The sequence below is a fragment of the Natator depressus genome, chromosome 24 (assembly GCF_965152275.1).
Source record: "Natator depressus isolate rNatDep1 chromosome 24, rNatDep2.hap1, whole genome shotgun sequence".
Lineage (NCBI taxonomy): Eukaryota > Metazoa > Chordata > Testudines > Cheloniidae > Natator > Natator depressus.
In genome coordinates, this window is record NC_134257.1 from 15654229 (window position 1) to 15679176 (window position 24948).

Here is a 24948-nt window from a genome sequence, read left to right on the forward strand (position 1 = left end):
GGGGGCGCGAGGGGGCGCTGCGGTTCAGGGGGCCGGGTGGAGGCTCTGGAGGCACTGTGCTGCGGGGGAGCAGGGTGGGGGCACGAGGGGGTGCTGTGCGGCAGGGACAGGGCAGGGATGGTCAATGCCGCTTCTCACACCTCGGCTGCTCCCCCAGGTCCTCCCCCGACCTTGGTCTGCTCAAAGCCCAGAGGAAGGGGCAGCGTCTCTGTGACAAAACTACCCCGGCTGAGGCCCAGCCAGTGGCCCTTGACGCGGGACAAACAGCTGCTCTGGCGCCCTGCGCTGCTCAGCAGCGGGGGAGGGGCGTTCTCAGGGCTCTTCGTGCCCCGTCCCCCAAGTGGGAAATCAAATGCGAGGAGCAGCCGGGGCCTTTGACTCTGGACTGTGCCATGCCCGGCCTGCGGCGATGCACACAGCCTAACAGCAGGCGTGCCTCTGGGTTCCCGCTGTGCAGCTGGGAAACTGAGGCACGGGGGTGAATCGGAGACCCTCATACACAAGTGGGCTCAGAGTTCTGGGCTCTTCTGCTACTCTAACCACTAGACTCCACTCCACCCAGAGCCACGGATAGAACCCAGGAGTCCTGGCTCCCAGCCCCCACACCCTCATTGAATAGAGGCATCCGGTCTTAGTTCCCAGATGGGGTTGGGGTTGGGGTGTGACTCTTCCTCTAGCGACCTTCTGTGTGTGTACGTGAAAGTGTCACCCCCCTTTTCCCTTCGGGGTCTGTGTCCCCTCGAGACTTAAGGCCCCCCGGTTTCTATAGGCCGTGTCTAGTTCTCTTTGTTCTCGTTAGCACGGACACATGACCCGTAGCCGGGGCTGCAGACACACGCTGGAGCCAGATGTGCTGCTACGGCGTTTCTGCGATTTAAAGTTCATCTTCCGGCTGATGGTTTGTAACTTTGCTCCTTGGGGCCTCTTTGCCCAGCATCTCAGGGCCTCAGGGTTTTCCTCGCTCACTTCCTTCTGTCAGCGTCTCTTCGCTCCGAGGCCCAAAATAGCGAAGCTAAAACCTTGCAGGCCTCAGCCCACAGGCCTCGCGTTTCAGCCTTCCCGCCTGAGCTCTCGAACACGGGCTTATTCCGTCAAACTCCTCATTGGCTGGAGACCTCCATAATCCAGCCTCTTAACTCGACTGAACAGACAGGGATTGTACGGGACATGACATGTTAACGAATCACAACCTCACAATCAGCTAAACTCACCGGCTACACCCCGGTATTCCCCTAGGTGTCTCCCACCAGCCCCCCAAATCACCATCCCCCTGCACCATCCCCATCCCTGTTCCCATCCCCCCAGCCCGGCTCTTACTCTCCACAGCCCCCTCCTGCCGCCAGCCTCTCCCAAGCAGGTAACGAGCCCCCACATTAACGAGGACGATGAGGAGCAGGTTGGCAGCCATGAGGCTGGGGCTCAGACGGCTGCCTTCTCAACACGTAAATCCCGCCCGGCTTCTGGCAGCCACATGTCCCCGGTGATGGGCCGCAGGGCAGCAGCCTGGCAGTGGAGGGTAAAACTGTCGCCTTCCCTTAGTGCTGCCTTCCCTGCCGGCCACGAAACCTCGATCCTGGGCACGTTGGGGGCAACTGAGGGCGAGAGTCAGGTTAGACAATGACAGGGACTCAGGTCCGACAACACAGCCTAGGAGTCCCCCCGGCTCTAACCACTCCCAGCCCTTCCCCTAGAAATGGAACCGTGACAGCGTCTTCATGGCTGTGACGGGGATCCTAGTAGGGAGCCAGCTGTGGTCACTCTGTAGGGCTAAATTTTAAAATTGTACTATCAGAATTGCTGTAAACCTTGATTTCATTCTGCCAGCCACCCTTTTGGAATAACAGAAAGGAATGACTGTCTGAGACTGGGATCCTGTTTCCCATATGCATTACAATTAGGACCTGTTCTAAAGTTTAGTTAGTAAAAGACAGGATTTTGTATTGTGTCTCTGGTAAATAGATTAGAGAAATGTTGAGGGCCTGAAGCCCCAATGTGAATTGTTTTAGTTCTAAGATTTAGCAAGGCTTAATTTACAATGTATTCTGCATACCTTGGAAGGTTTCTGTGAGAGACTGTTTGTGGGAATGAGGAATGCATGCATCAGGAAAAGAGAAAGTGTGAAAGCCATCCCAAATGTCCAGATGGTCAAGAAAAAGTGAGAGACTTGGAAACAGCAGGAGACAATCAGAAAATATCCAGTGTCTCCACGCTAAACATGTCAGCAGCATTGAGGACCTCAGAGGTGAGGCAGGCACCCCCGAAGGCGAGACAACAAATACATGATAACAGCAGAAAACCCCAAGATTAACACCACTTAAGGACTAATGATTACAGGAGGACATTGCAAAATGCATGGACTCAAATGGGACTTTACAACTATAAAGATGGGGTGTTTTGCCGTGGAACTCTGGGTTCAGTCCTGCAAAGCCTCGGAGCATCGGGTCGCGTCCGACAGAGCCCTGCTCCTCACTCGTGCTCAATCTAACTGGCCAGTACATTGACTTGAGCTACAAACAGACTGGTAACTATAAAGACCATCTGCAGGACTTGTGTGTGTGTGTGTATTTTGTGTGACTGAAAGCATATGCTAAGTGTTGTATTTACAATAAACGTGGCATTTTCCCTTATCCCTCTTGTAAGATCCTATTGGTATTATTTTTTAGTACTCAATTAGGGTGAACTGCAAAGAATGGGGCAGACAATCCCCATAAAGCTGGTGGATATTCCAACACTTAGATTTACCAAGACAGCATAAAACAGCTTCTTTATTACCTCACGGGTTACTCAGCCGTCCAAACAACACAGTTCCCTTAAAGTGACCCAGCCTCAGGCCTCCATCCAGGTACCCACATCAAATATGACGAACATTTCTGTAAATCGTATTTCATCATATAAAAGAACAGGTTCTACCAACCCCCAAAGGATCGGACGCATCACCTCCCAGCTTAAGGAATGTTTCAGATCTTACCCAAATACATGCTCCCGTCAATTCTCATGAACTAAACTAAAATTTATTAAAAAACAAGAGAGAGAGTCTGGTTAAAAGATCCATATACAGACAGACCTCAGTTCAATTCCTTTGGGTGCAGATTCAGAGCAGAGATGCTGAGCTTTGTAGCCGCAAAGTGTTTTTTCAGAAATAGTTCATAGTCCAATGTCCAAATCTCACATTCAGGGCGCACCAGCACAACTGGGACCTCAATCTTGCAACTCAAACTTCCCCTGAAGAAGCTTAAGCAGATCTGAGATGACAGACTCAGGACCCAAGGATCTTTTATACAATTTCATGTCCTCTTTGACAAGTTGTCCAGCCCTGGTATGGGGCCATATCCCCAGGCCTTCCTCCCTGGAGACACTATCTTCCTGTAGCCCTCCCCAGACTCAGTCCTTACTCAGCATCACAGTGTGAGAGGGAGCCCAGGTTGGTAAGCGAGAGGGCTCAGCGGTACCCCAGTTCCATGTTGCACCCCAGGGAACCCCTCACAGTGGCTGGGAGTCAGGACTCCTGGGCTCTATTCTTGGTTCTGCCCCTTTGCCCATGGGGGATGGGGACCCTCCTCTCGCGCCAAGGGCTGAGCGGCTCCTCAGATGCTTTGAGATCCCAGCTGGCCAGCGCTAGAAAAGGACCGAGCCTCATTCCTTCACCAGGGTCTCTCCGAGCATGGGTGTCGTTGTCCTTCGAACTCTAACCGAGCGGGCCCATTTGGCCTGGGGCTGGGGAGTCTCTGGGGCTGAACGGGGTTAAAAGGAACAGGCACCACCGCACACCCCCCGTTGTCACCAGCGCTGGGGCTGAGCTTTCGCAATTTCCAGAGAAAGGGGAAGTTTCTCTGCGGCAGCCAGACAACAAAGTGAAGTGCGTGGAGCCAGGACCCCCGAGTCCCGACTCTCAGCCCCCTGTTCTAACCGCTAGACCCCACGCCCCTCCCCCAGCTGGGGATAAAAACCGGAAGTCCTGAGTCTCAGTCACTGTAACCACTGGACCTTATTGCTACCAAACCAGCAAGTACATTGCCTTTAAAGGCAGGGAACACACGATCACGGTTCCCTTTCCTCCCCTGAGCCACCAGCCACTCACAGCGCCTGGGAATATTGCCACAGATGTAGATGAAGATGATTCCTCATTACCTGCCCCCAACCGCCCTGCTCTCCTGCTAGTGTCAGAGGTGGGATCAGACCGGAGACCCAGCCACTAACCCAGGCCCAAAGCCCAGGTAGGAGACGCTTTTCCTTGTTTTGGGGCAAAAAGACAGAGTTGGGGAGAATGATTCTTCGCATCTCTAAATGCCTAAAAGGAGATTAAATGGTGAGAGTTTCCTATGGGAGGGGCCGCAGCTGAGATCGGGGCCTGGTGAGGCAGGCGCTGCCCAGACACAGCCAGAGACAGTCCCTGCCCCAAAGAAATTACAATTAATATAGACAATAGGTGAGAGAGAAAATTGAGTCACAGGGAGGAGCAGTGACTGGCCCGCTATTGTATGGTGGGTCCATGACAGATCTAGGAGAAGAACCCGGGGCTCTGTGTCCCACTGGTGTGCTCCAGCCACTGGGCCACACTGTCACTGGGGGTGGCATTGAAAATACACTGGGGGCTTCCCAAGCACAGCGTGAGAGCCAGTCTCCGCCTGACGCGCTCACAGTGTAAGATATGGGGACTGAACACGGCTGGGTGACATTACCAGGCGCTGTTAAACACCTGCCGTGCCCTACCCCAGAGCAGGCTGCATTTCACTGTTCTTGAAGGTGTCACTGAAGGTATTTGAGATCTTTTGGGGGAGCCCATGCTAGACTGATCAACTGTTCAGAGAGGGAGCATCATGTTTGGGACAGAACTGGGGCCTGGAAACCAGGACTCCTGGGTTCTATCTCAGCTCTGGGAGCAGGGTGGGGGCTAGTGGGTTGAAGGAGGGGAAGCTGGGAACCAGGACTCCTGGGTTCTAGTTCCAACTCTGAAAAGGGAAATTTATTTTCAGACACACCCGGGCCCTCAGACCCTTGCTGGCCAGTTGCACCGTGACCCAGAGCGAACGTTCTCGGAGCGGTTGGGTAACATCAGACACTGGCTCTGCCCAGGCTGGGGTCACAGATACACACACAGACGGGCCCCGATAAACAATCCAGCTATCAGAGGCGAAGCAGCAGAGGAAGCACGAGGGGGTGCGGAGCTGCAGGATGCGCCGGGGGGCTGTGTAGGGGGCTCTCCCCTTGCAGTCAGGGCTGATCTCTGCATCTGGGGCTTTGCTGTTCCCCACTGAAACACTGAACCCCGACCCTGCCCCTTCTGCCTGTGATACCCCTCCCCCACATGGCTCTACCCCAAGGGGTCAAAATGTCCCCCTGGGGTCCCTGCCACAACGCAAAGTGCTTTGTTCCCTTCCACCTCCCTGACTCTCCCTGCACATATCGGCTCGACTTAGGAACCGTCCTCCACTCCTGCCCTAAAAATGCCCTCTGCGTTGCTGTGAGCTGCCAAAGAGCCACTCGCCCCTCCCCAGAGGTGGCTGCATTTCACCCCTGAAACCGTAAGCCCAGCACATATGGCCCGCTAGGCACACAGGGATAGAAATGCAACCAGTCCTTGCTCCGCCAGGCCAATCTCCATGCTTTACTCCCTTCTGGTCAGGAAGTTCTTTTACAAAGGGCTCTAGGTGTAAAATACCTGGTGATGCAGCCGATCCCGCGGCGGGACGCCATCACCCGGCGCAGACGAGCTGTCACCCAGAAATGCTGCAGGTGAATCATTCCCGGCCCCTTTCCCCTCCCAGGCCGGCTGAGCGCTCTGCCCTGGACGGAGATGGCCTTGGTGCTCGTCCCTGCCTTTTGCCTCCTGACCGGTGAGTAATTCACACAGACGCCACGTGCTGTCAGCCAGGGGACTGCTGGGGACCGTTTCCCCAGCCCTGGGAGTGCATCTACACTGCCAGGAGGGTGCTCGGAATCGGGCTCCATCAAAGGGAAATCCCAGCCACTCGCACCAGCGGCTCCACTTCAAGCCTAGGGGGCGTCTGGCCTTGAACCTGACCCCGAGCAGCCGGGTCCTCGCTGCTGGTTTCACCCTGGTGGAGAACACGCCTGGTTCTCACGGCAGAGTCAGCCTGGTCTAGCCTCGGCCACCCTGGGCTGAGCAGTGAGGGCCTCAGCAGCTCTCGTCCCCCGGGCTGCCGTTTTCCCTGCGCCACATCCTGCCTCCGGGCTTCTGGCTGCCACAGCGAGTCGGGGCGTCTCCTGGGCCGGCCTGGAGAGCTCTGCTCCCTGCCCTGCCCGTCCGCCCAGCTCCGGCCTGGCTGGCCCCTGCCCGCGTCCGCCCCCAGCTCCTTGTGCATGGGAAGTGCCTGACCTAAAGTTGCCAACCCTCCAGGATTTCCCTGGAGTGTCGAGGAATTAAAGATGAATCTTTAATTAAAGATTGTCATGTGATGAAACCTGCAGGAATTTCGCCAATGAAAGTTGGCAACCCTAACCTGACCCCTCACCAGTGGGGCTCCTCCTGCAGTCAGGGCCTCTGGCCCAAGGGTCAGACACCCTACTATGGGTGGGGGTTGAACTGAGCGGGGATGAGGGGTGCACTGAGGGGCAATATGGGGACCTGAATTGAGGGGGGATGGGGAGGTGAACTGAGGGTGGCTGGACTGAAGGGGGTGGCCAGGGAAGGTGAACTGAGCAGGGTTTCAGGGGGACTGAACTGAGAGGGGGTGAACTAATGGGATGCAGAGGACGGACTAGACAGAAGGGGGGCTGGGCAGATGTGGGGAGGGGGTCAGCCTGGACTGATGGGAGAACTCGGGGGGACAGGAGTGATTTGGGGGCTGGGGTGAGTAATTGCTGGGCTGGGGATGGGCTGATGTTGGGGGGGCACCTCCAAACTCTCCTTCCCCAATTCACAGGGGAGCGCGGCCGGGCTCTCTGTCACCCCCAAGCCAGGAGAGGGCGGGGGGCTCAGGCAGCCGCACAACACAACATCCCCGATTGTGTTTTAAAGCCCCTGGTTTGGGGGCTGAGCTGATGCTGGGTTCTCCCGGCGGGATCCGTGCGGCAGCCCAGCCTGCGGGCGGGTTCCCCAGCTCTCAGGGGCCGGGCGCCGGTCTGATCCCCGATTCCTGTCCCCGGCAGGCGCCTACGCCCAGGAGTGGGGCGTGACACTCGCACCAGGGCCCCTGGCCAGAGGGACCGGCTCCTGCGTGACCATCCCCTGCTCCTTCACCTACCCCGTGGGGTGGACGGTCTGGGCCGTGATCTGGACACGGGACGAGGATCAAACCGTCTATCACTCGGACGAGGCTCGTGTCCACCCGGAGTTCGAGGGGCGCGCCCGCTATCTGGGGGACCTGCAGCGCGACTGCTCCCTGCGGGTGTCGGGGCTGCGCCCCAGCGACCAGGGCACCTACCGCTTCCGGTTCCATGCAGCGGGCTATGTCAGGACGGACAGATGGACGAGTGAGCCAGGACAGCGGCTCCGTGTCTCCGGTAACCGGGTTCCGTCCAGCGCCCCCGGGTCAAGGCAGGGCCCGAGGAGAACCGCGGAGAGGGCACCACACGCCGGCGCAGACACCCCGAGCAGGGCTTGTCCCCTCCAGCAGGGGGCAGCACCGGGACACACACACACACACACAGGCGCGAGCCCGGGGGCCCGGCTCCAGCAATGCTCGGGGCCGGGTCTCTCCCCCGGCCCCACCTGCCGCCCCCTGCCGCTCCCCCGAGTGTCCCCCGCCCCTCCCCTGCAGCTCCCTGCCGCCTCCCCGCAGCAGCTGCCTCCGCGGGGTCCTAGCCCCCCCCCCCGGCTCCCAGCCCCCCTTGCCGGGACAGGCGGACCCTGAGCCTGCCCTTCCCCCGCAGACACTTTCATTTTCCAGCGGGACCCTGCACTAGCACAGGGGGCCCCGCCCACAGTCACCGCCCCTGCCCCACGCTGGACAGGGGGCAGCCCCACCCCCAGTGAAGCTACAGTGAGGGGCAGCAGCAGGGGGGAGGGGCACATGTGATGGCAGCCCCCCCCACGGCCCCCACCGCAGGGGAGGCGAGGGGGCTTCCTGTACCCGAGAGGGGCCCGAGGAGCACGTGCAATGGCAGTGGTGCGAGGTGAGTGTGGTGCAGGGGAGAAGGGGGGGCCCCTCCCCCGGAGCTCACTGCTGCCTCCCCCTCCCCCGGAGCTCACTGCTGCCTGTGGGGAGAGGGCTGGGGGGAGTCCTCCTCTCTGGCCCTTGCCCCAGGACAGCCTGTCCTCATCCCCAGCCCTGTCCCACCCCCGAGCCCTCACCCCCTGCACCCCAACCCTGAGCACCCCCCACACCCCAACCCCCTCATCCCCATCCCCACAGCCCTCACCCCCTGCACCCCAACCCTGTGCCCTAGCCCTGAGCCCCCCCACATCCCAAACCCCTCATCCACAGCCCTCACCCCCTGCACCCCAGCCCTCTGCCTGAGCCCCCTCCATCCCAAACCCCTCATCCCAGCCCCACCCCAGAGCACTCACATTTTTACATTATTTTAAAAAATGTCCAGTAACTCGTCGCTTAACGTGGTCGTTCTGTTCCTGAAAAATGCGACTTTAAGTGAAACGATGTTAAGCAAATCCAGTTTCCCCATAAGAATGACTGTAAATGGCAGGTTAGGTTCCAGGAAATTTTTTTTTTTGCAGGACAAAAGACTCTATCTATCTATCCATCTACACACACACACACACGCAGAGTATAAGTTTTAAACAAACACTTTAATACTGCACACAGCGATGATGATTGTGAAGCTCGGTTGAGGCGGTGGAGTCAGAGGGTGGGGTGTTTCCCAGGGAATGTCTTACTGCCGAATGATGAACTCGCACTCGGCTCAGCCCCCAGGAGTCAACACCTCCCTGTTAATGCAGCCGCACTCTACAAGGCAGCAGGAATGGAGGGGGGAGAGGGGAAGACAGCAGGGCAGAGAGAGGCAGAGGCACACACCCTGTGTGTGTGTGAGAGACTTTGAGACAGCAGCTGCTGCCAGCAAGCTCCCTCCATTCTGAGCCCTGCTGTGTCCCCCCCACCCTCTGTGGAGATGGGGGGGCAGGAACGGGGGAGGGGGACACCCTGACTCAACTCCCCTCTTCCCCCTCCCCACCTGCACATAGGGTGACCAGACAGCAAGTGTGAAAAATCAGAACGGGGGTGGGGTGTTATAGAAGCCGTTATATGGAAAAGACCCAAAGATCGGGACTGTCCCTATAAAATCGGGACATCTGGTCACCTGCCCTGCAGAGCGAGCAGGAGGCTCCCGGAGCAGCTCCCCGGCAGAGGGCAGGGGCAACACAGGGCCGTGTGGGCAGAGACAGCTGAACTGCCGGCAGTTGGGAGCCTGATGGGCAGCTGCTGCACAGGGAACTTAGGGGAGCTGATGGGGGGGCTGTCGGCCCACCCTGGCCCCACCAGCTCGCTCCAAGGGGCTGCTCTTTCTGCAGGCAGTGGACAAAGCAGGCGGCTGCCAAACAACCCGACAAGGGAGCACTGGGCAACTTTAAACGAGCATGTTCTCGAACTGAGAGCTTCTCAAACTGTGGTCCGTGAACCACCAGTGTCCCGCGAGCTCTATTCAGGTGGTCCGCGGCTAGTTCCCTCTCAGGTGCACTCCTGGGTGACCGCACAGGAGAGAATGAAGGGCCACCCCCTAATTAGTGGAGCTGCGCAGGCCTGGCTCCTCTAATTAGGTGCGTGGACCCTGGACAAGATGCACATGTAAGGGGAGGTGGTGGCCTTGGGGGGAATAGGGGGTAGGTAGGAAGGGGCAGTGGTGTGAGAAGAGGGGGTGGGGGGAATTTGGGACGTGCAGGGCTATGGTGGCCAGAGAAAGAGGCTCCAGGGCTGCGGCTGCTGCAGGGAGACCCCCTTCCTTCCCAGCCTCAGCTCTGTGGCTGCTGTGGCAGAGGAGAGAGACCCCCCCCCCCTCCTTTCCAGCCAGAGCTCAGGGGCTGCTGCAGTGGGGGAGAGAGGGAGAGACACCCTTCCCTGCACTCCTTCCCAGCCCCAGCTTGGGGGCTGCTGCGGTGGGGGAGAGAGGGCACATCCATCCCATTAGAAAGGTTAAGACGACTGAAATGAAAATATGAGTTGTGTGCTTTTATGTGTAGAAGAAAAAAAGTTCATTATTATTTAGGGTTTTTTAATATAGCACTTTCACCCGAAGTGCTTTACAATGGTTAGTTAACGATACAAACAACATTTGGAAAGATCATTAAGTGGTCCACCGAGACCCTCAGGAATTCTCAAGTGGTCCACGGAAAAACAAGTTGGAGAGCCCCTGCTCTGATTGATCAGCAAGGTAACAACAAAACAAGGTTAACCAGGACGACTTTAAGTGAGGAGTTACTGTAGATTGGCTTACAAGGGGGGAGGGGCCGGGGGAGGGAGGGCTTGGACCTGTTCTGGGCACCACCAAAAATTATACAAACCAGCTGCCCCTACACACACACACGCACCATTTCTGCCTTGCTCTGAAATGCAAGTGCTTAGAGCTGGGAGTCAGGACTCCTGGGTTCTCTCTCCAGCTCTAGGGGAAGGGGGGGGAGTGGTTAGCGCAGGGGGGACTTGTGGGTTAGACTCCCAGGCTGTTGTCGGACCTGCGTCCCCGTCCCTCTGTCTAACCCTTGGCCTGCGCTGAAGAGCCGCTGAGATGGACCCTGCAGCCAGTGTAATGCAGCAGGCGTGAGGGGCTCTCAGGTGGAGACTGTAGTGGGACCTGGACCCTGCAGGACCCCCCCCGAACAGCAGGAACGGGTAAAATGAGCTTTGTTGGGGATGGGCAAAAAACCAGGCTGCGTTAATTGGCAGGAAAACACTAAATCTCATAAATGTACCAAGAGTCGCCTACTGGGGAAATAGCTAAATATTTTGTTTCAGCTTCTCTTTCCTCTCCGTGTTTATCTCCCTCGCTCCAAACCTGGGGAAATGCACCCGCCCAAGTCAGGTCAGACCCGTTCTGTGATAACAGGAGTTGAATTGTGTTTCTACCTGGTTCAAGCAAGATTTTCTTCTTTCAGTGGTAAAAATTGTCTCTGAATCTCGTTGGTACAGATCAGATCGTCACCCACCGGTTTCTGTCGGTCGGTTGGTTGGTTTTAGGAGCCTGGGGGGATCTGTCTCTTGTGTGGGATTTGCGGGATTTAAGGGTTTTGTGGCTGGAAGGGGGATGAAAATGCAAAAACCAAAGCAGGGCACTTGAATAACAGGAATGGGACAGAATTAAAAACAATCCCGCTTAGGGCTCCAGTCTGAGGCCCAATGTGTGGTGCCCCTGCTGGCGGCTGCGCCCCTCCGGGCAGACCCAGCGCTCCCCGTATCTCAGGTGAACTTTTGCTGCTCTCCCTCCTGGCCACGAGCCCTCATTGCCGGGGCCAGCCGAGCTCCCAGGCTGGGCCATGCCCACACCCTGGGGGCTACCCCCACTCTGCAGCCAGGCCGCGGCTCCTGGGAGCGCTGCCAGGCCCAGGGCCCCAGCAGGTTTCAATGGCTCCTGACTCCTCCTCTCCTCACAGACGATCTGTGCCAGCCCTCCCTGGGGCGCCGAATGCAACCGGGACCCTCCCTCACCTGCTCCGTGGGGGCCAAGTGCCGCCATCGCCCCTCGTGGTACGACCGAGATGGCATGTGGCGGAGCCCACGGCAAACCCCGGGCAGGTCTGGGACGACCGAGCTGCGAATATCCCCGTCCCAGCTGCACCCCGGCGCGGCGCTGAGATGCCAGGTGGATGGATACAGGGATGAGTGTGACTCTGACCAATCCCAGCCCCTGGGGACAGGTGAGCTCTGCTCCTACACATGGCATGGCTAGAGCAGGGGGCGGGAGCCAGGACACCTGGGTTCTGTCCCTGACATGGGGGGAGGAGGGACTACTGGTTGGAGTCGGGAATCAGGATTCCTGGCTTCTATCCCCAGTTCTGTGAGGGGGGTGGTCTAGTGTGCTAAAGTGGGGGAGACTCGGTGCCAGGACTCCTGGGTTCTTTCCCCAGCTCAAAAACTCTCACCTGGCTTTACCAAATATTCTTGCCCCGTGGCACTGGACAGGGAGGGACCTGCCCCTTTGTTCAGTCCCAGGGCCCCGCTGACAGACTCTGTCCCGACTTTCGCCCTCAGTTGCCCCCAACGTGCCCAGGGTTGAGGTTTCGTGGCCGGCAGGGAAGGCAGCACTAAGGGAAGGCGACGGTTTTACCCTGCGCTGCCAGGCTGCTGCCCTGTGGCCCGTCGCCGGGTACGTCTGGTCCCACGGGGACGTGTGGCTGCCAGGAACCGGGCAGGATTTACGTGTTGAGAAGGCAGCTGTCTCCGACGGAGGGAGCTACGCGTGTGGGGTCTGGGTGTCCGGCCCCGGCTGGGGGTATCTGAGCCTCTCTGCGAGGGAATCGGTCGAAGTTCAGCGTAAGCAGTGACGGCTGGTGAGAGCCTCCTCCCTCGCAGCCCCTGATACTCCCAACATGACCTCATCTCGTCCCCCCTGCTTTGCCCCTGCCTCATATTCTGCCCCCGCCTCCACATAACCTGGTTTGCTCAACCCAGTGCTGCTGGCTCTCTGCTGGGCCCCCTGCTCCTCTGCATCTCTCCCATGGCTGGGCCCAGCAGAGACAAATTCAGTTTGCATCCCCGTCCCACCTGCCCCGGGGCCCCAGCCCCCTTTGGGCCACTGCTTATCCCCCCACCTGTCCCGGAGCCCCATTCCACACTGAGCTAGGCCCTGTCCCCTCCCACCTTCCCAGGTGTCCAGCTGCCTCTGTGCCAGGCCCTGCCCCTCCATCTGCCTTGTGTCCCCGGACCCCTCTGAGACAGTCTCTGCCCCCCCCTCAGCTTCCCCAGACCCCCAGCCCCATATGGGCCAGACCCTGTACCACCCCTCACCTGCTCCAGGCCCCTAGCTTGCTCTGGGCCAGTACCTCTCCCCTGCAACTGCCTTGTGCCCCCAGACCCTTCTGGGGGACTCCTCCCCCTTATCCCCATGCCACCCTGCCTCTTCTCACCCCCTGGAGCCACATGGGACAGGCCCTGGCCCTCACCCCCTGCCCTGGATCCCTTCTCCCCTCTGGGCCAGGTCCCCCCACTCTGTCTCTCTCCGTTCACGCCCTGTGTCTCCATCTCGCCCCCCAGATGCCCCCATAGGTGTCCGCGTCACGGCAGCGCCGGGCACCAGCCCGCAGGCAGGGGAATCGGTGACGCTAACGTGCAGTTACACCAGCAGCCTCCCCGCCCCCAACTCCTACACCTGGTACCGGGGCGGCCGGCAGCTGGAGGGATCCCGGCAGGAAATGGTGTTGAAGAGCATCACGGCGGAGCAGGCTGGGGAGTATCGCTGCCAGGCCAACAATGGGATCGACCAGTCCCCGTCCCCCCCCATCACCATCACCGTCCTGTGTAAGAGCCGGGGACGTGAGAAAAGAGACCTCCGGGGTGGGGGAAGGGCAGGGGTTGTGCCTTTGTGCCGTCGGTCCAGCTGGTCTCTCTCTCCCGACTTTCGCCCTCCGTTGCCCCAAACGTGCCCAGGGTCGAGGTTTCGTGGCCGGCAGAGAAGGCAGCGCCTAGGGGAGGCGACGGTTTTACCCTGCGCTGCCAGGCTGCTGCCCTGCGGCCCATCGCCGGGTACGTCTGGTCCCGCGGGGACGTGTGGCAGCCAGGAGCCGGGCAGGATTTACTCGTTGACAAGGCAGCCGTCTCCGACGGAGAGAGCTGCGTGTGCGGGGTCTGGGTCTCCGGCCCCGGCTGGGGGTATCTGAACCTCTCTGCGAGGGCTGGTGAGAGCCTCCTCCCTCGCAGCCCCCGATACTCCCCACACAGCATCCTGGAGCAGCCCCACATGCCCCCACCTTGTCCCCCCTGCTTCGCCCCACCCCGCCCATCTTATGAGCCCCAGCCTTCTATTGCGCCCCTGCCTCCTAATAACCGGGTGTCACGGAGTCCCCGGGCAATGCTCTGGAACTGCTCCCTGTGAAGCTGGTCAGGACTCTGGGGCAGTCGCCTTCCTGTGAGCAGCCTGTCTGCAGGACACACAGCTCACCCGGCTTCCACCTTCCTGGGTCTGACCTCGAAGCATTCAGCCTCCTCTGCCCCTCCGTGCGCTTCCCACAGCAAGTCCGCTCAGGCGGGGTCCTGGGGAAGCCAGAGGGTCCTGCCCCCCAACTCTGCAGTCAGACGTGACTCTCAGCCAGCCAGTAAAACAGAGGTTTATTAGATGACAGGAACATGGTCTAACACAGAGCTTGTAGTGCAGAGAACAGGACCCCTCAGCTGGGTCCATTTTGGGGGGCAGTGAGCCTGACAACCACGTCTGCCCTTCACTCCATGTCCCAACCAGCCCCAAACTGAAACTGCCTCCAGCCCCTCCTCCTCTGGGCTTTGTCCCTGTCCCGGGCCAGGAGGGCACCTGATTCCTTTGTTCTCCAACCCTTTAGCTCTCATCTAGCAGGGGGGAAGGGCCCAGGCCATCAGTCGCCAGGAAACAGGGTGTCGGCCATTCTCTGTGTCCAGACCCCTGCACACACCTGCCCTCTAGGGCTCTGAAGTGATCATTCACCCTTCTCCCACCCCCTAGATACTTAAGAACTGCATAGGGGAAACTGAGGCACCCGCACACTATTCAGAGGAAACATTAAGAACAGTCCCACTTCGTCACACCGGGTTTGCTCAACCCAGTGCTGCTGGGTCAGGGCTGGGCCCCCTGCTCCTCTGCATTGCTCCCATGGCTGGGCCCAGCAGAGACAAATTCAGTTTGTGCCCCCCACACACACCTGCCCCGGGGTCCTAGTCCCCTTTGGGCCACTGCTCATCCCCCCACCTGCCCCGGGGCCCCATTCCACACTGAGCTAGGCCCTGTCCCCTCCCACCTTCCCAGGTGTCCAGCCGCCTCTGTGCCAGGCCCTGCCCCTCCATCTGCCTTGTGTCCCCGGACCCCTCTGGGACAGTCTCTGCCCCCCTCCACCCTCAGCTGCCCCAGCCCCCCAGCCCCATATGGGCCAGGCCCTGTACCACCCCTCATCTGCTCCAGGCCCCCAGGTTGCTTTCGGCCAGACCCTCTCCCCCGCAACTGCCTTGTGCTCCCAGAACTTTCTGGGGGACTCCTCCCCCATATCCCCATGCCGCCCTGCCTGTTCTCACCCCCTGGAGCCACATGGGCCAGGCCCTGCCCCTCACCCCCTGCCCTGGATCCCTTCCCCCCTCTAGGCCAGGTCCCCCCACTCTGTCTCTCTCCGTTCACGCCCCGTGTCTCTGTCTCGCCCCCCAGATGCCCCCACAGGTGTCCGCGTTACGGCAGCGCCGGGCACCAGCCCGCAGGAAGGGAAATCGGTGACGCTAACGTGCAATTACACCAGCAGCCTCCCCGCCCCCAACTCCTACACCTGGTACCGGGGCGGCCGACAGCTGGAGGGATCCCGGCAGGAAATGGTGTTGAAGAACATCACGGCGGAGCAGGCTGGGGAGTATCGCTGCCAGGCCGACAATGGGATTGGCCAGTCCGGGTCCCCCCGCCATCACCATCACCGTCCTCTGTAAGTGCGGGGGACGTGAGAAAAGAGACCTCCGGGCTGGGGGAGGGGCTGGGATTGTGCCTTTGTGCCGTAGGCCGAGTGGGGGAGGGTCATTGTGGCGATCGCGGTGGATCACGAGCTCACCAGGAGCTCCCAGCTCCACGGTGGCCAGCAGGGCTAGCGCCATCCCGTGGTGCAGGAACAGGGCAATCTGGAATCGAGCAGAGAGGGGATTTTACCTCTGGATCTCGCCCTGGTGCAACCACGTAGTTCTGGAGCCCGCACTCCCAGGAGTTGGTGATCAGCTGGGGAGGGGTCAGAGAAGAGCCATGAGAAGGAGTCAGGGGTTGGAAAACCTGCCCTAGTGTGAGAGACTCCAGGAGCTCCGTCTGTTTAGCTGAACCAAGGGAAGGTGAAGGGGTGACGTGAGTCCCGTCTACAAGATCCTACATGGAGAAGAGAACGTTGATAATGGGCCTGGCGGCCGAGCAGACGGAGATCCAGGGGCTGGAAGCTGAAGCTAGACAAATTCAGACTGGCAATAAGGTGCAAATGTTGAACAGGGAGGAGAATTTGCCATTGAAAGAATGATCTCCGGACGTGGTGGATTCTCCATCCTGGGAAATGTTTAAATCACTCTGGGATGTTTTGCTAAAGGATCGGCTCTAGTTCAAACGGGAATGAATTCAGGGGAGTCCTGTCGTTCAAACGGGAATGAATTCAGGGGAGTCCTGTCGTTCAAATGGGAATGAATTCAGGGGAGTCCTGAGGCCTGTGTCACCCAGCTGGTCCTTCTGCCCTTAGATTCTATGGATCATCCTTCCCTTGGCCCATCGCTGCCTTTGCCCGAGGTCTTGGGGAGGATGGCTGTGATTCCTCCAGCCCTTTAATCAAACAGGCAGGGGCTGGACTACATCTCCCATGATGCATCACAGCCACGAATTCCAATGAAGCGCCCCTCCCCGCACCAAGAGGGGACCAGGTGGTGCATCGTAGGAGATGTAGTTCAGCCGGACACCCCGGCCGACAGAGGAGACTGAGAACGTGAGGAACAGGAACTGCAAGTCCCATGATGCACCACACCGAAGGACTCCTATGACACACATGGAATGATGGGATTTTGTGAGATCTTGGTTTTCATTTAAAAAAAAAACAAAATTTCTAGTAGAGCTGGCCAGGAAATGGGTTTTTTTTTCCCAAGTGGGAAAGCTCCACTTTTCATAGAAATGTCAAAAACCGAAATATTTCCATTGAAAATGGCCTGATGGGAGTTGTAGTTTGAGTGCCTTGTGCTTCCATTTTCTTCTGTGGGCCAGGATCTGTAGCCGGACTATGTCTCCCATGATGCACCTTAGCGTAGGATTCCTATGATGCACGCCCTTCCCTCACCAAGAGAGGAGCTGGTGGTGCGTCATGAGAGATGTAGTCCAGACAGACACCTTGGCCTATAGTGGAGAATGAGGCTACAAGGCTCTGAAACTACATCTCCTATGATCCTCCCTGGCAATGGATTCCTATGAGGCACCCTTCCCATCACCAAGAGGGGAGATAGTGATGCATCATGGGAAATGTCCTCCAGCTGGGCAGCACAGCCTATAGAGGAGGCTGGGGGCGCTGGGACGGGAGGGCTTCGCGTCTGAGCATCAGGTCTGCTGACTCCAAAGCCACCACGTGTAATGATCCAGCCCCATGCAGCCTCACTGTGGGCTAGTTACCCGGCTGCCATCCCTCAGCAAATGGGGTTCGAAAATCTGCTGCAGGATTGATCCAAGAACCCTCCTTTCTCCTTTCCAGCCACCCCCCGTGTTTGGGCTCCCGCGTACATCCTGGGACCTGCAGTTGCGCTCGTCCCACTGCTGCTGGTGGGGCTGGTCGGCGTCACAGCTTGGAGGTATTTGCGCTTGCTTTGCAAACCGGTGATATCCGCGTCTCGGGTCGTCTAGCCATCCCCAGCTCCTCCCGCCTGGCCTTTGCCGGAGAACCCCGCGCAATCCGGGAGTGAGAATTGCAGAGCCAGTTCGGATACACGGAAACCCAGTCGGGGGGAGGTGATTGAATGGTGGTGGTGGGTCCCACACAGATACCTGACACCCGCAGGGGCCTGGGAAGGGCTGGGTGGCCTCTTACTGACACGGCTGGGCTGGTGGTCAGGAGAGCAGGGGTCAAGCCCAGGCAGGAGGTTCTATTTTGTGGGAGCCTTTGTCCTGTTCCTTCCCCTCCTGAACCGAAGCAGAGGTCGTTTTGCCTCTGAGCTGCTGGTCTCCTTTATTTGTAGGAAGAGGCGGAGCAAACGCCAGGGACTGAGCAGCGATCCGGTAAGTGCATCTATGGGGCTGGGAGCCAGAACACCTGGGTTCTTTCCCTAGCTCTGGGAGGGGAGTGGGGTCTAATGGGCGAGAGCAAGAGGTGCTGGGAGCTAGGACTCCTGGGTTCTATCACCAGCTCTGTTGCTGACTCACTGCATGACTTTAGATGAGCTCTGTCCCTCAGTTTACCCCTCCATAAAAGAGGATTATAAAATTCCTCTCCTTGTCCCCTTCCCATCCCCGTCCCTGAGCAGGACAGAAGGTCTTTCCAATCCCCTGGGTAGTTTATCGGGGGCGGGGCGGGGGTCTATGTGCATTTTCCTTTGTTGTTAGACATCACCGTGCAGTCCCAGAGCAGTGGCTCGCGGCCTCACTTCTCCCTGCTTTGCAGGACCAACCGGGCCCGGGGGAGACCCCGATGTCTGAACGCATCTATGAGAACACCCAGCACTATGGCATGGGGAAGCCAGCCCGCCTGGCCCCACCCGGGCCCTCCAGGTAACAGCCGGGCTTGGCTGTGAGCTACTGTGTAGGGGCTGGGTGTGGGGCGGTGCCCACATGTTAGGAGAACGTGGCCAAGGCTGAGCTTGATACACCTCCTGCTGGGGTGTAGGTCAGTGTGTGTGTGTCCCTGGCGCCCCCTGCTGGAGGGATGAGCCCTGTTTGGGGCAGGGGCTGGATCGGAGCCAGCACTCCCTGGACAGGGGTCCACAACCATTTTCTGTTGCGCCCTCCCTTACCCATAATGGAAACCATCCCTGCCCCACCCCCGTCCCCCGCCGGGAGTGGGGTCAGAACTGCAGTTGGGAGCTGGGGTTGGGACCAGGGCTGGAGCTGCGGCTGGGGCAGAGCAGGGCTGGGTGCTGCCCCCTCCCTGCCCCCCATGGGGGCTGGCCCGGCTGCACTGCCCCGAAAGTTCCTCCATGCCCTCCTAGGGTGGTGTGCCCCACAGTTTGGGGACCGCTGCTCTAGAAGGGAAAGGCCCCTTCTCTGCCCTCCTCCCTCCCAAGGAAGCGAGTCCCCCACTCCGGGGCTGGACTGGAGCCAGTGTCCCCTCGAGAGGAAAGGCCCCATTTCCCATTCCCCAAATCCATGACTCATGTCTGGTCTGGGGTGCTTTAGCCCAGGGGTCCGTCCCCAGCCACTGACCCACAGGGATTCTACGCTGTTGACCGATGCAGCCTGTCCAATCCCCAGCCACAGCACTGCAGCCGACCCAACATTAGCGACCCAAATGCCCTCGCGCCTTCCCCAGCCCCCGTAACATTCTCTCTTTCCGTGGCAGCGCGCCCACCGAGGTGTTCCCGGGCTCTCCGGATGGCACCGGGGAATCCCACATCTACAGCCAACCCATGAACACTGGCAAAGTACCGCAGGTGAGAGACTCATTCCTCTGTGTATACGCGGCCCAGGTCTCCAGGAGTAGAGTGGGATCCAGTGGTTAGAGCAGGGGGGCTGGGAGAGTGGACTCCTGATTTCTATCCCCAGCTTTGGGAGGGGAATGGGATCTAGTGGTTACAGCAGGGGGGCTGGGAGCCAGGACTCCTGGGTTCTATCCCTGGCTCTGGGAGGGCAGTGGGGTCTAGTGGTTAGAGCAGGGGCAGGGGGCTGGGAGCCAGGACTCCTGGGTTCTATCCTGGCTCCGGGAGGGCAGTGGGGTCTAGTGGTTAGAGCGGGGGCAGGGGGCTGGGAGCCAGGACTCCTGGGCTCTGTCCCGGCTCTGCCCCCCGTGAGATCAGCTCCCAGCGGCAGCGAGACCAGGCTGGGCTGGGCGCTCTGGGTCAGGGTGAGCACAGCTGCGGGGCAGGGCAGGGGGCATCGCCCAGCAGCTGGAGGGCAGAGTGGTGGGCAGAAGGCTGAGTGACAGGGTGGGGGGGGTGACATGAAGAGGCGAGCGCCCTGCAGGGGGGGCTCTGTGTCGCCGGGGGCAGCGGGACAAGCCCTGGGCAGCTGGCGTGTGCAGCAATATCTCGTCCACTGGCTGGGACAGGGAATGGGGCCTGGGGCCTTTCCCCTGTAGGGGGCGCCAGCTCTGATCCAACTGCTGGTGACTGAGTAGCAGCATTGCCGTGAGCTGGTGGAGTTGCTCCATTCGATGGCAGGAGGAGCAGAGCTGTTGTGCCCAAGGTGGAGCTAAAGGAGTTGCTCCATTACCCAGCAGCAGTGGTAGGGCTGTTATCCTCCAGGTGTATCTCTATTACGGAGGTTACACCCTTAGCTGATGTGTTTTGTGTCGATATAAGGGGTCTCCAGAAGGCCCGACGTAATGATCATCAAGGCTAAAATTGTGGGGGGGAGGAGTTGTTTTTTAGGAGACAGCATTGCCTAGTGGATAGAGCACTGACCTGGGACACAGGGCGCCTGGTTCTCTTCCTGGCTCTTCCACCTGCCTGGTGGGTGACCTTGGCGAAGTCTCTTCCCAGTCCGGTGCCTCAGTTTCCCCAGCCGTGCTTTGAGCTCTGCTGACGTAAAGCTCCCCGTCAGAGTCGGGCATTGTCATTATTATTCTTTACCCTAGAGTGACCCGGACGAGGTCCACTACTCGGCCATCCAGCTGCAGCATCCCACTCGGAGAGCGGAGCCTGCCGCCGACCTCACCTGCGAATACGCTGTTATTAAGCGCTAGGATCCAGCTGCGGCTCACCTGGCACTTCCCCCTACGGCCGCCAGCCAGCTGCACATGCTTGCTGCTTGCGCCGGCTTCTCAGCTAGGGATCCTGCGAGGCAGCGGAGGGGCAATGAGGAGACACGAGACAAACAGATTTCCAAGGCCAGAAGGGGCCAGTTTGATCAGCTGGTCTGACCTGGGCCAGAGCCGACCCCCCACATTCAGAGGCGACCTCCAGTGGAATCCGGCTGCGCGGCCCCCCCAGTCCCCGACGCACAGAGATCACTTGGGGAGGGGTCAGAGAAGAGCCAGGAGAACGACTCAAGGATTGGAAGACAGGTCGGAGTCAGACTCCAGGCGCTCAGTTTATCCAGCGTCACACGGAGAAGGTTAAGGGGTGACTCAGTCCCCTCTAGAAATATCCCCCCCGGGGAACAGAAATCTGGCGAGAGCGGGCCCCTCGATCTAGCAGGCCAAGATCCAGCGGGCGGGAAGTTGAAGCTAGACAAATTCAGACTGGAAATAAGGTGGGAATTTATAACAGGGAGGGGAATGAACCCTGGGAACAATCTACCCAGGGCTGAGGCGGGTTCTCCGTCAGGGATGCCACTTATCTGGTTTTCACCTGGACAGTCTGGGTTTCGGCTTGTGTGTCCAGGCGCCATGTGACAACCCTGATGTCCGGTTTTTTTGATCTGGGGCGGAAAGAGGTGAAGCAGGGGCGGGGCCTTGAGGGAAGAGGCGGAGCAGGGGTGTGGCTTTGGGGGAAGAGACAGGGCAGGAGCGGGGCCTTGGGGAGAAGAGGTGGAGCAGGGATGAGGCCTGGCGGCAGAGGCTGAGAAGGGGGCGGGACCCTCAGGGAAAAGGCAGAGCACAAGGCGGGGCCTCGAGGGAAGATGCAATGCAGGGGGTGGGGCTTTGGGGGTCCAGTTACCAGCCATTAGAAAGGTGGAAACCCTGTTCTCCATTGGTGGCAATTCTGCCCTCGAGATGGGATGTTTTGCTTCAAGGGTGGCTCTTGTTCAGCCATTGATGAATTCAGGGCAGCCCCACAGCCTGGGCGACACACGGGGCCAGGCTGTGTGATCTCCCCACCCCCGTCTGAGCTCAGAATCTGGGAATTATGCTCCAAATTCAGAGGTTTGCTGGGTCTGGATTCTTAGAGGTGGCCCCGTAAATGGGGCATTCAAGGGGGTGGCACAGGGATCGGAGGGTGGAGGGAGGCACTAAGGCCCAGCTCCTGGAAGGCGTTTCGGTGCCTGACTCCCCTGGGGCTTCAGCCCCACGGAAGGGCTGTTTCTGTCACTTCCCATTGACGCAATAGACATCCCAGGCTTCAGTGCGACGCAGACACAGCAGGGCTCTGCTGGACTCACCCTATAAAGCTTTAGCAGTAAAACACAAAACGTCGACTGTCTTCTTGTAGCCGCGTGGCCCCGGGCCGTAAGAGAGACAAGGTGGGTGACGGAATCTATTTTTTCAGACCAACTAGTGCTCGTGGAAGGGCCCCACTTTGGAGCGTCTCCGTCGGTCTGGAGAAGGAAACCAGGGGAATCCAGGCCTGGGTGGGACAGACTCTCTCGGCTTGTTTCTCGCATTGCTCAGGAAGTTGATCTCGCTGTTCTGTTTGGCTCCTTTGCCGCATTGAGAAGTTTCCATTTTCAATGGGAAAGTTCTGAGGCCATGGTGAAGCGCGACACCTCGTCCCTTCCACCCGTGGGGCCAGTAAAAGATCTGACCTCCCCTGGCCTCGTCTCGCTTAAACACAAACCAGCGACACCACGTGCTGAAATCTACAGAGTAAATAGCCTTCAGTCAAACTGTGGCTGTAGTTTTCCATGATTATTGATGGAAATGGTTTGTTCGGGGGGTGGGATACGGTGAAATCGATATTTGCCACCACTGAGCGATGAAACAAATTGAATTCTTCCAAGCCTACATGTATTTATGCCATGCCAAGCATCAGTGAGAGACCAACCTTATAACCAATAACCAATATGCACCCTTATTCTAAGCTAATGCACCGATTTCCTTATGGCGGATTCTAGGCCCAGTTGCCTCACCTCTTACTGAACACTTAGTACGTTCACTTAGGATGTCCACAGGCTTGGAGGATTTGGTTTTTAGTGGTAAACATCAATTTCGCCGTACTCACACCAACCGCCAAAACATATTTCCACTGGTAATAATTGACATGGGCAGATGGGTCAAGTAAGAAACCTGTGGCTTGAGAACTTAGTGTTTGATTTTAGGCTATTTAGTTGGCTATTTTGAACGGGGATGTTGACAATTCATGTTTTAAGAGTTGTAAAGTGTTCACTCTTTCAACCGCGACACATGCAGTAATGAAATAAATATTGGCTGACACCCCTCCCCATAGTTTCTTGCAATTAGGACAATTTAAATTGATTAAATTGGTTTAAAGGCCATAATTCTGTACAATTGTAAAAATTTTAAATCAATCAAAATCTGAAACATACTTAAAAATAAATATCGATATTATCTGTTGAAATTAGGGCTGTCGATTAATGGCAGTTAACTCACACGATTAACTCAAAAAAATCAATTGCAATTAATCGCAGTTTTAATCGCACTGTTAAACAGAAGAATGCCTATTGAAATGTATTAAATATTTTGGCTGTTTTTCTACCTTTTCATACATATATTGTGTTCTGTGTTGTAATTGAAATCACAGTGAACATTATTTTTTATGACAGATATTTGTACAGTAAAAATGATAAACAAAAGAAATCGTATTTTTCAATTCCCCTCATACAAGTACCATAGTGCGATCTCTTTCTCGTGAAAGTGCAACTTACAAATGTAGGTTTTGGGGGTTTTTTGGTTACATAACTGCACTCAAAAATAAAACAACTGAAAATTTTAGAGCCTACAAGTCCACTCAGTCCTACTTCTTGTTCGCCAATCGCTAAGACAAATAAGTTTGTTTACATTTGCAGGAGATACGGAGATACTGCTGCCTTCTTCTTCTTTACAAGGTCACCTGAAAGCATGAAGGGGCATATGAACCTTTAGCGGATCTGGCACATCAATATCTTGTGACGCCGTCTACAACAGTGCCATGCGAATGCCTGTTCTCACTTTCAGGTAACCTTGTAAACAAGAAGCGGGCAGCATTATCTCCCGTAAATGTAAACAAACTTGTGTCTCTTAGCGACTGGCTGAACAAGAAGTAGGACTGAGAGGACTTGCAGGCTCTAAAATTTTACATTGTTTCATTTTTGAGTGCAGTTTTTTATGTACATAATTCTACATTTGTAAGTTCAACGTTCATGACAGAGAGTCTGCACGACAGGACTTGTATTAGGTGAATTGGTTTACACTATTTGTTTTTTCACAGTGCAAATACTTGCAATCAAAAATACAGTGAGCACTGTGCACTTTGTGTTCTGTGTTGTCACTGAAATCAATATATTTGAAAATGTAGAAAACACCCAAAAATATTTAAATAAACGGTATTCTATTATGGTTTAACAGTGCGATTAATCACACGATTAATTTCTTTAAAATCACTTGACAGCCCTAGTTGAAATTAGAAAACAGTAAAAATCTCACACTCTCTATCACGAGGTCTCTCTATATACTGTGCACTCCTTTTATAACAATCACATCTGCTCCTGATCATTTGATTCTTATAGGCGGTCGCTTCTTGCAAGCGGAGTACAGGTATGATTTTGTCCCAGCGGTTTTGCTCCCTGGTTTTGATTGATTCTTATAACAGTGATTCTTATAACTGGAGCGCACTGTATATCTATCAAATCTGTATAGGCAGCACCTGTATATCCATATAGCCACATATGTGTTGCCCTGCACAGGTGTTAGAGAAGGCAGGGCCCAGAAATGACCCGGCTCTAGGAGCAGGAGGTGGGGAATAGAAACAAGTGAACGGGTTCACACGAAACGTTTTGTGATCAGGAAACACAGGTTCGGCGCCACCAAATCATCACGCGATTTCAGGAGGGTTTTTCCAAATTGTCTCAGTAGAAGATAAAACCCCCAAAACCCAGAATTGGTTCAGTCCAAAATGATTTTTTTTGTTTCAAAAATTCCTTTCATGTGTTGTTTTTAAATCAAAACCACAGAAAGTCGGTCAGAATTGACAGGAATTTTGTTTCCGATTTTTCGGCGTTGCTGGCAAATCGGTTATTTGCCCAGCTGTGATGGGGGCAGCCCCACCCTGACCGTCCATTCCTGGCAAGGTCATTCCCACCGGTTCAAAGAGTCAACTGCCCTGCTGAAATTGGAAAGGGGCCCACAAGCGTCTCCGCCCTGCACGGATTAAGCCCGCTCTGAGCCGTGCCGTTAGGCTGAGGCCTGGATCCTGTGTTAGGTCCAGCCACTGGGCGGTAAACCGGGGCCCAATGGCAGGATCGGGGTCAAAGCGTCTCCTTCTGGCTCCGGGTTAAAACGCTGAGCTGTGGATCCTGAAGGGGAGTGAGGGATCGCAATGCTAGGAGAGCTCTGCTGTGGGTAATACTGGGCAGCGGGTACTCTCCAGGCCGTGTGTTTTGCAGGGCTAGAGGGTTTGGTTTATCAATCCACAC

General features: G+C 57.1%; 2 protein-coding genes across 2 annotated transcripts; both read left to right on the plus strand.

Moving 5' to 3' along the window:
- Positions 1-4043: 4043 nt before the first annotated feature.
- On the plus strand, positions 4044-9328 carry LOC141977529 (sialoadhesin-like). Its single transcript, XM_074939048.1, has 4 exons — positions 4044-4214; positions 5766-5834; positions 7111-7653; positions 9228-9328. The coding sequence occupies exons 2-4, from the start codon at positions 5795-5797 to the stop codon at positions 9326-9328; spliced, it is 684 nt and encodes a 227-aa protein (XP_074795149.1). The 5' UTR covers positions 4044-4214; positions 5766-5794.
- Positions 9329-11515: 2187 nt separating this feature from the next.
- Positions 11516-19151, plus strand: LOC141977054 (B-cell receptor CD22-like). The gene is made up of 8 exons (XM_074938282.1): positions 11516-11761; positions 12096-12377; positions 13098-13361; positions 15226-15490; positions 17264-17360; positions 17745-17784; positions 18167-18273; positions 19061-19151. The coding sequence occupies exons 1-7, from the start codon at positions 11530-11532 to the stop codon at positions 18199-18201; spliced, it is 1215 nt and encodes a 404-aa protein (XP_074794383.1). The 5' UTR covers positions 11516-11529; the 3' UTR covers positions 18202-18273; positions 19061-19151.
- The last annotated feature ends 5797 nt before the right edge of the window (positions 19152-24948 follow it).

What these genes read in the sequence shown, in the direction of transcription:
- LOC141977529 (XM_074939048.1), top strand. Translation starts at nt 5,795, where the DNA reads ATGGCCTTGGTGCTCGTCCCTGCCTTTTGCCTCCTGACCG. An exon ending in TGCCTTTTGCCTCCTGACCG is followed by an intron (nt 5,835 to 7,110) that starts GTGAGTAATTCA and finishes TGTCCCCGGCAG; the next exon opens with GCGCCTACGCCCAGGAGTGG. An exon ending in CCAGCAATGCTCGGGGCCGG is followed by an intron (nt 7,654 to 9,227) that starts GTCTCTCCCCCG and finishes CCTGCCCTGCAG; the next exon opens with AGCGAGCAGGAGGCTCCCGG.
- LOC141977054 (XM_074938282.1), top strand. Translation starts at nt 11,530, where the DNA reads ATGCAACCGGGACCCTCCCTCACCTGCTCCGTGGGGGCCAAGTGCCGC. An exon ending in GGAATCGGTCGAAGTTCAGC is followed by an intron (nt 12,378 to 13,097) that starts GTAAGCAGTGAC and finishes CTCGCCCCCCAG; the next exon opens with ATGCCCCCATAGGTGTCCGC. An exon ending in GTCGGCGTCACAGCTTGGAG is followed by an intron (nt 17,361 to 17,744) that starts GTATTTGCGCTT and finishes CTTTATTTGTAG; the next exon opens with GAAGAGGCGGAGCAAACGCC.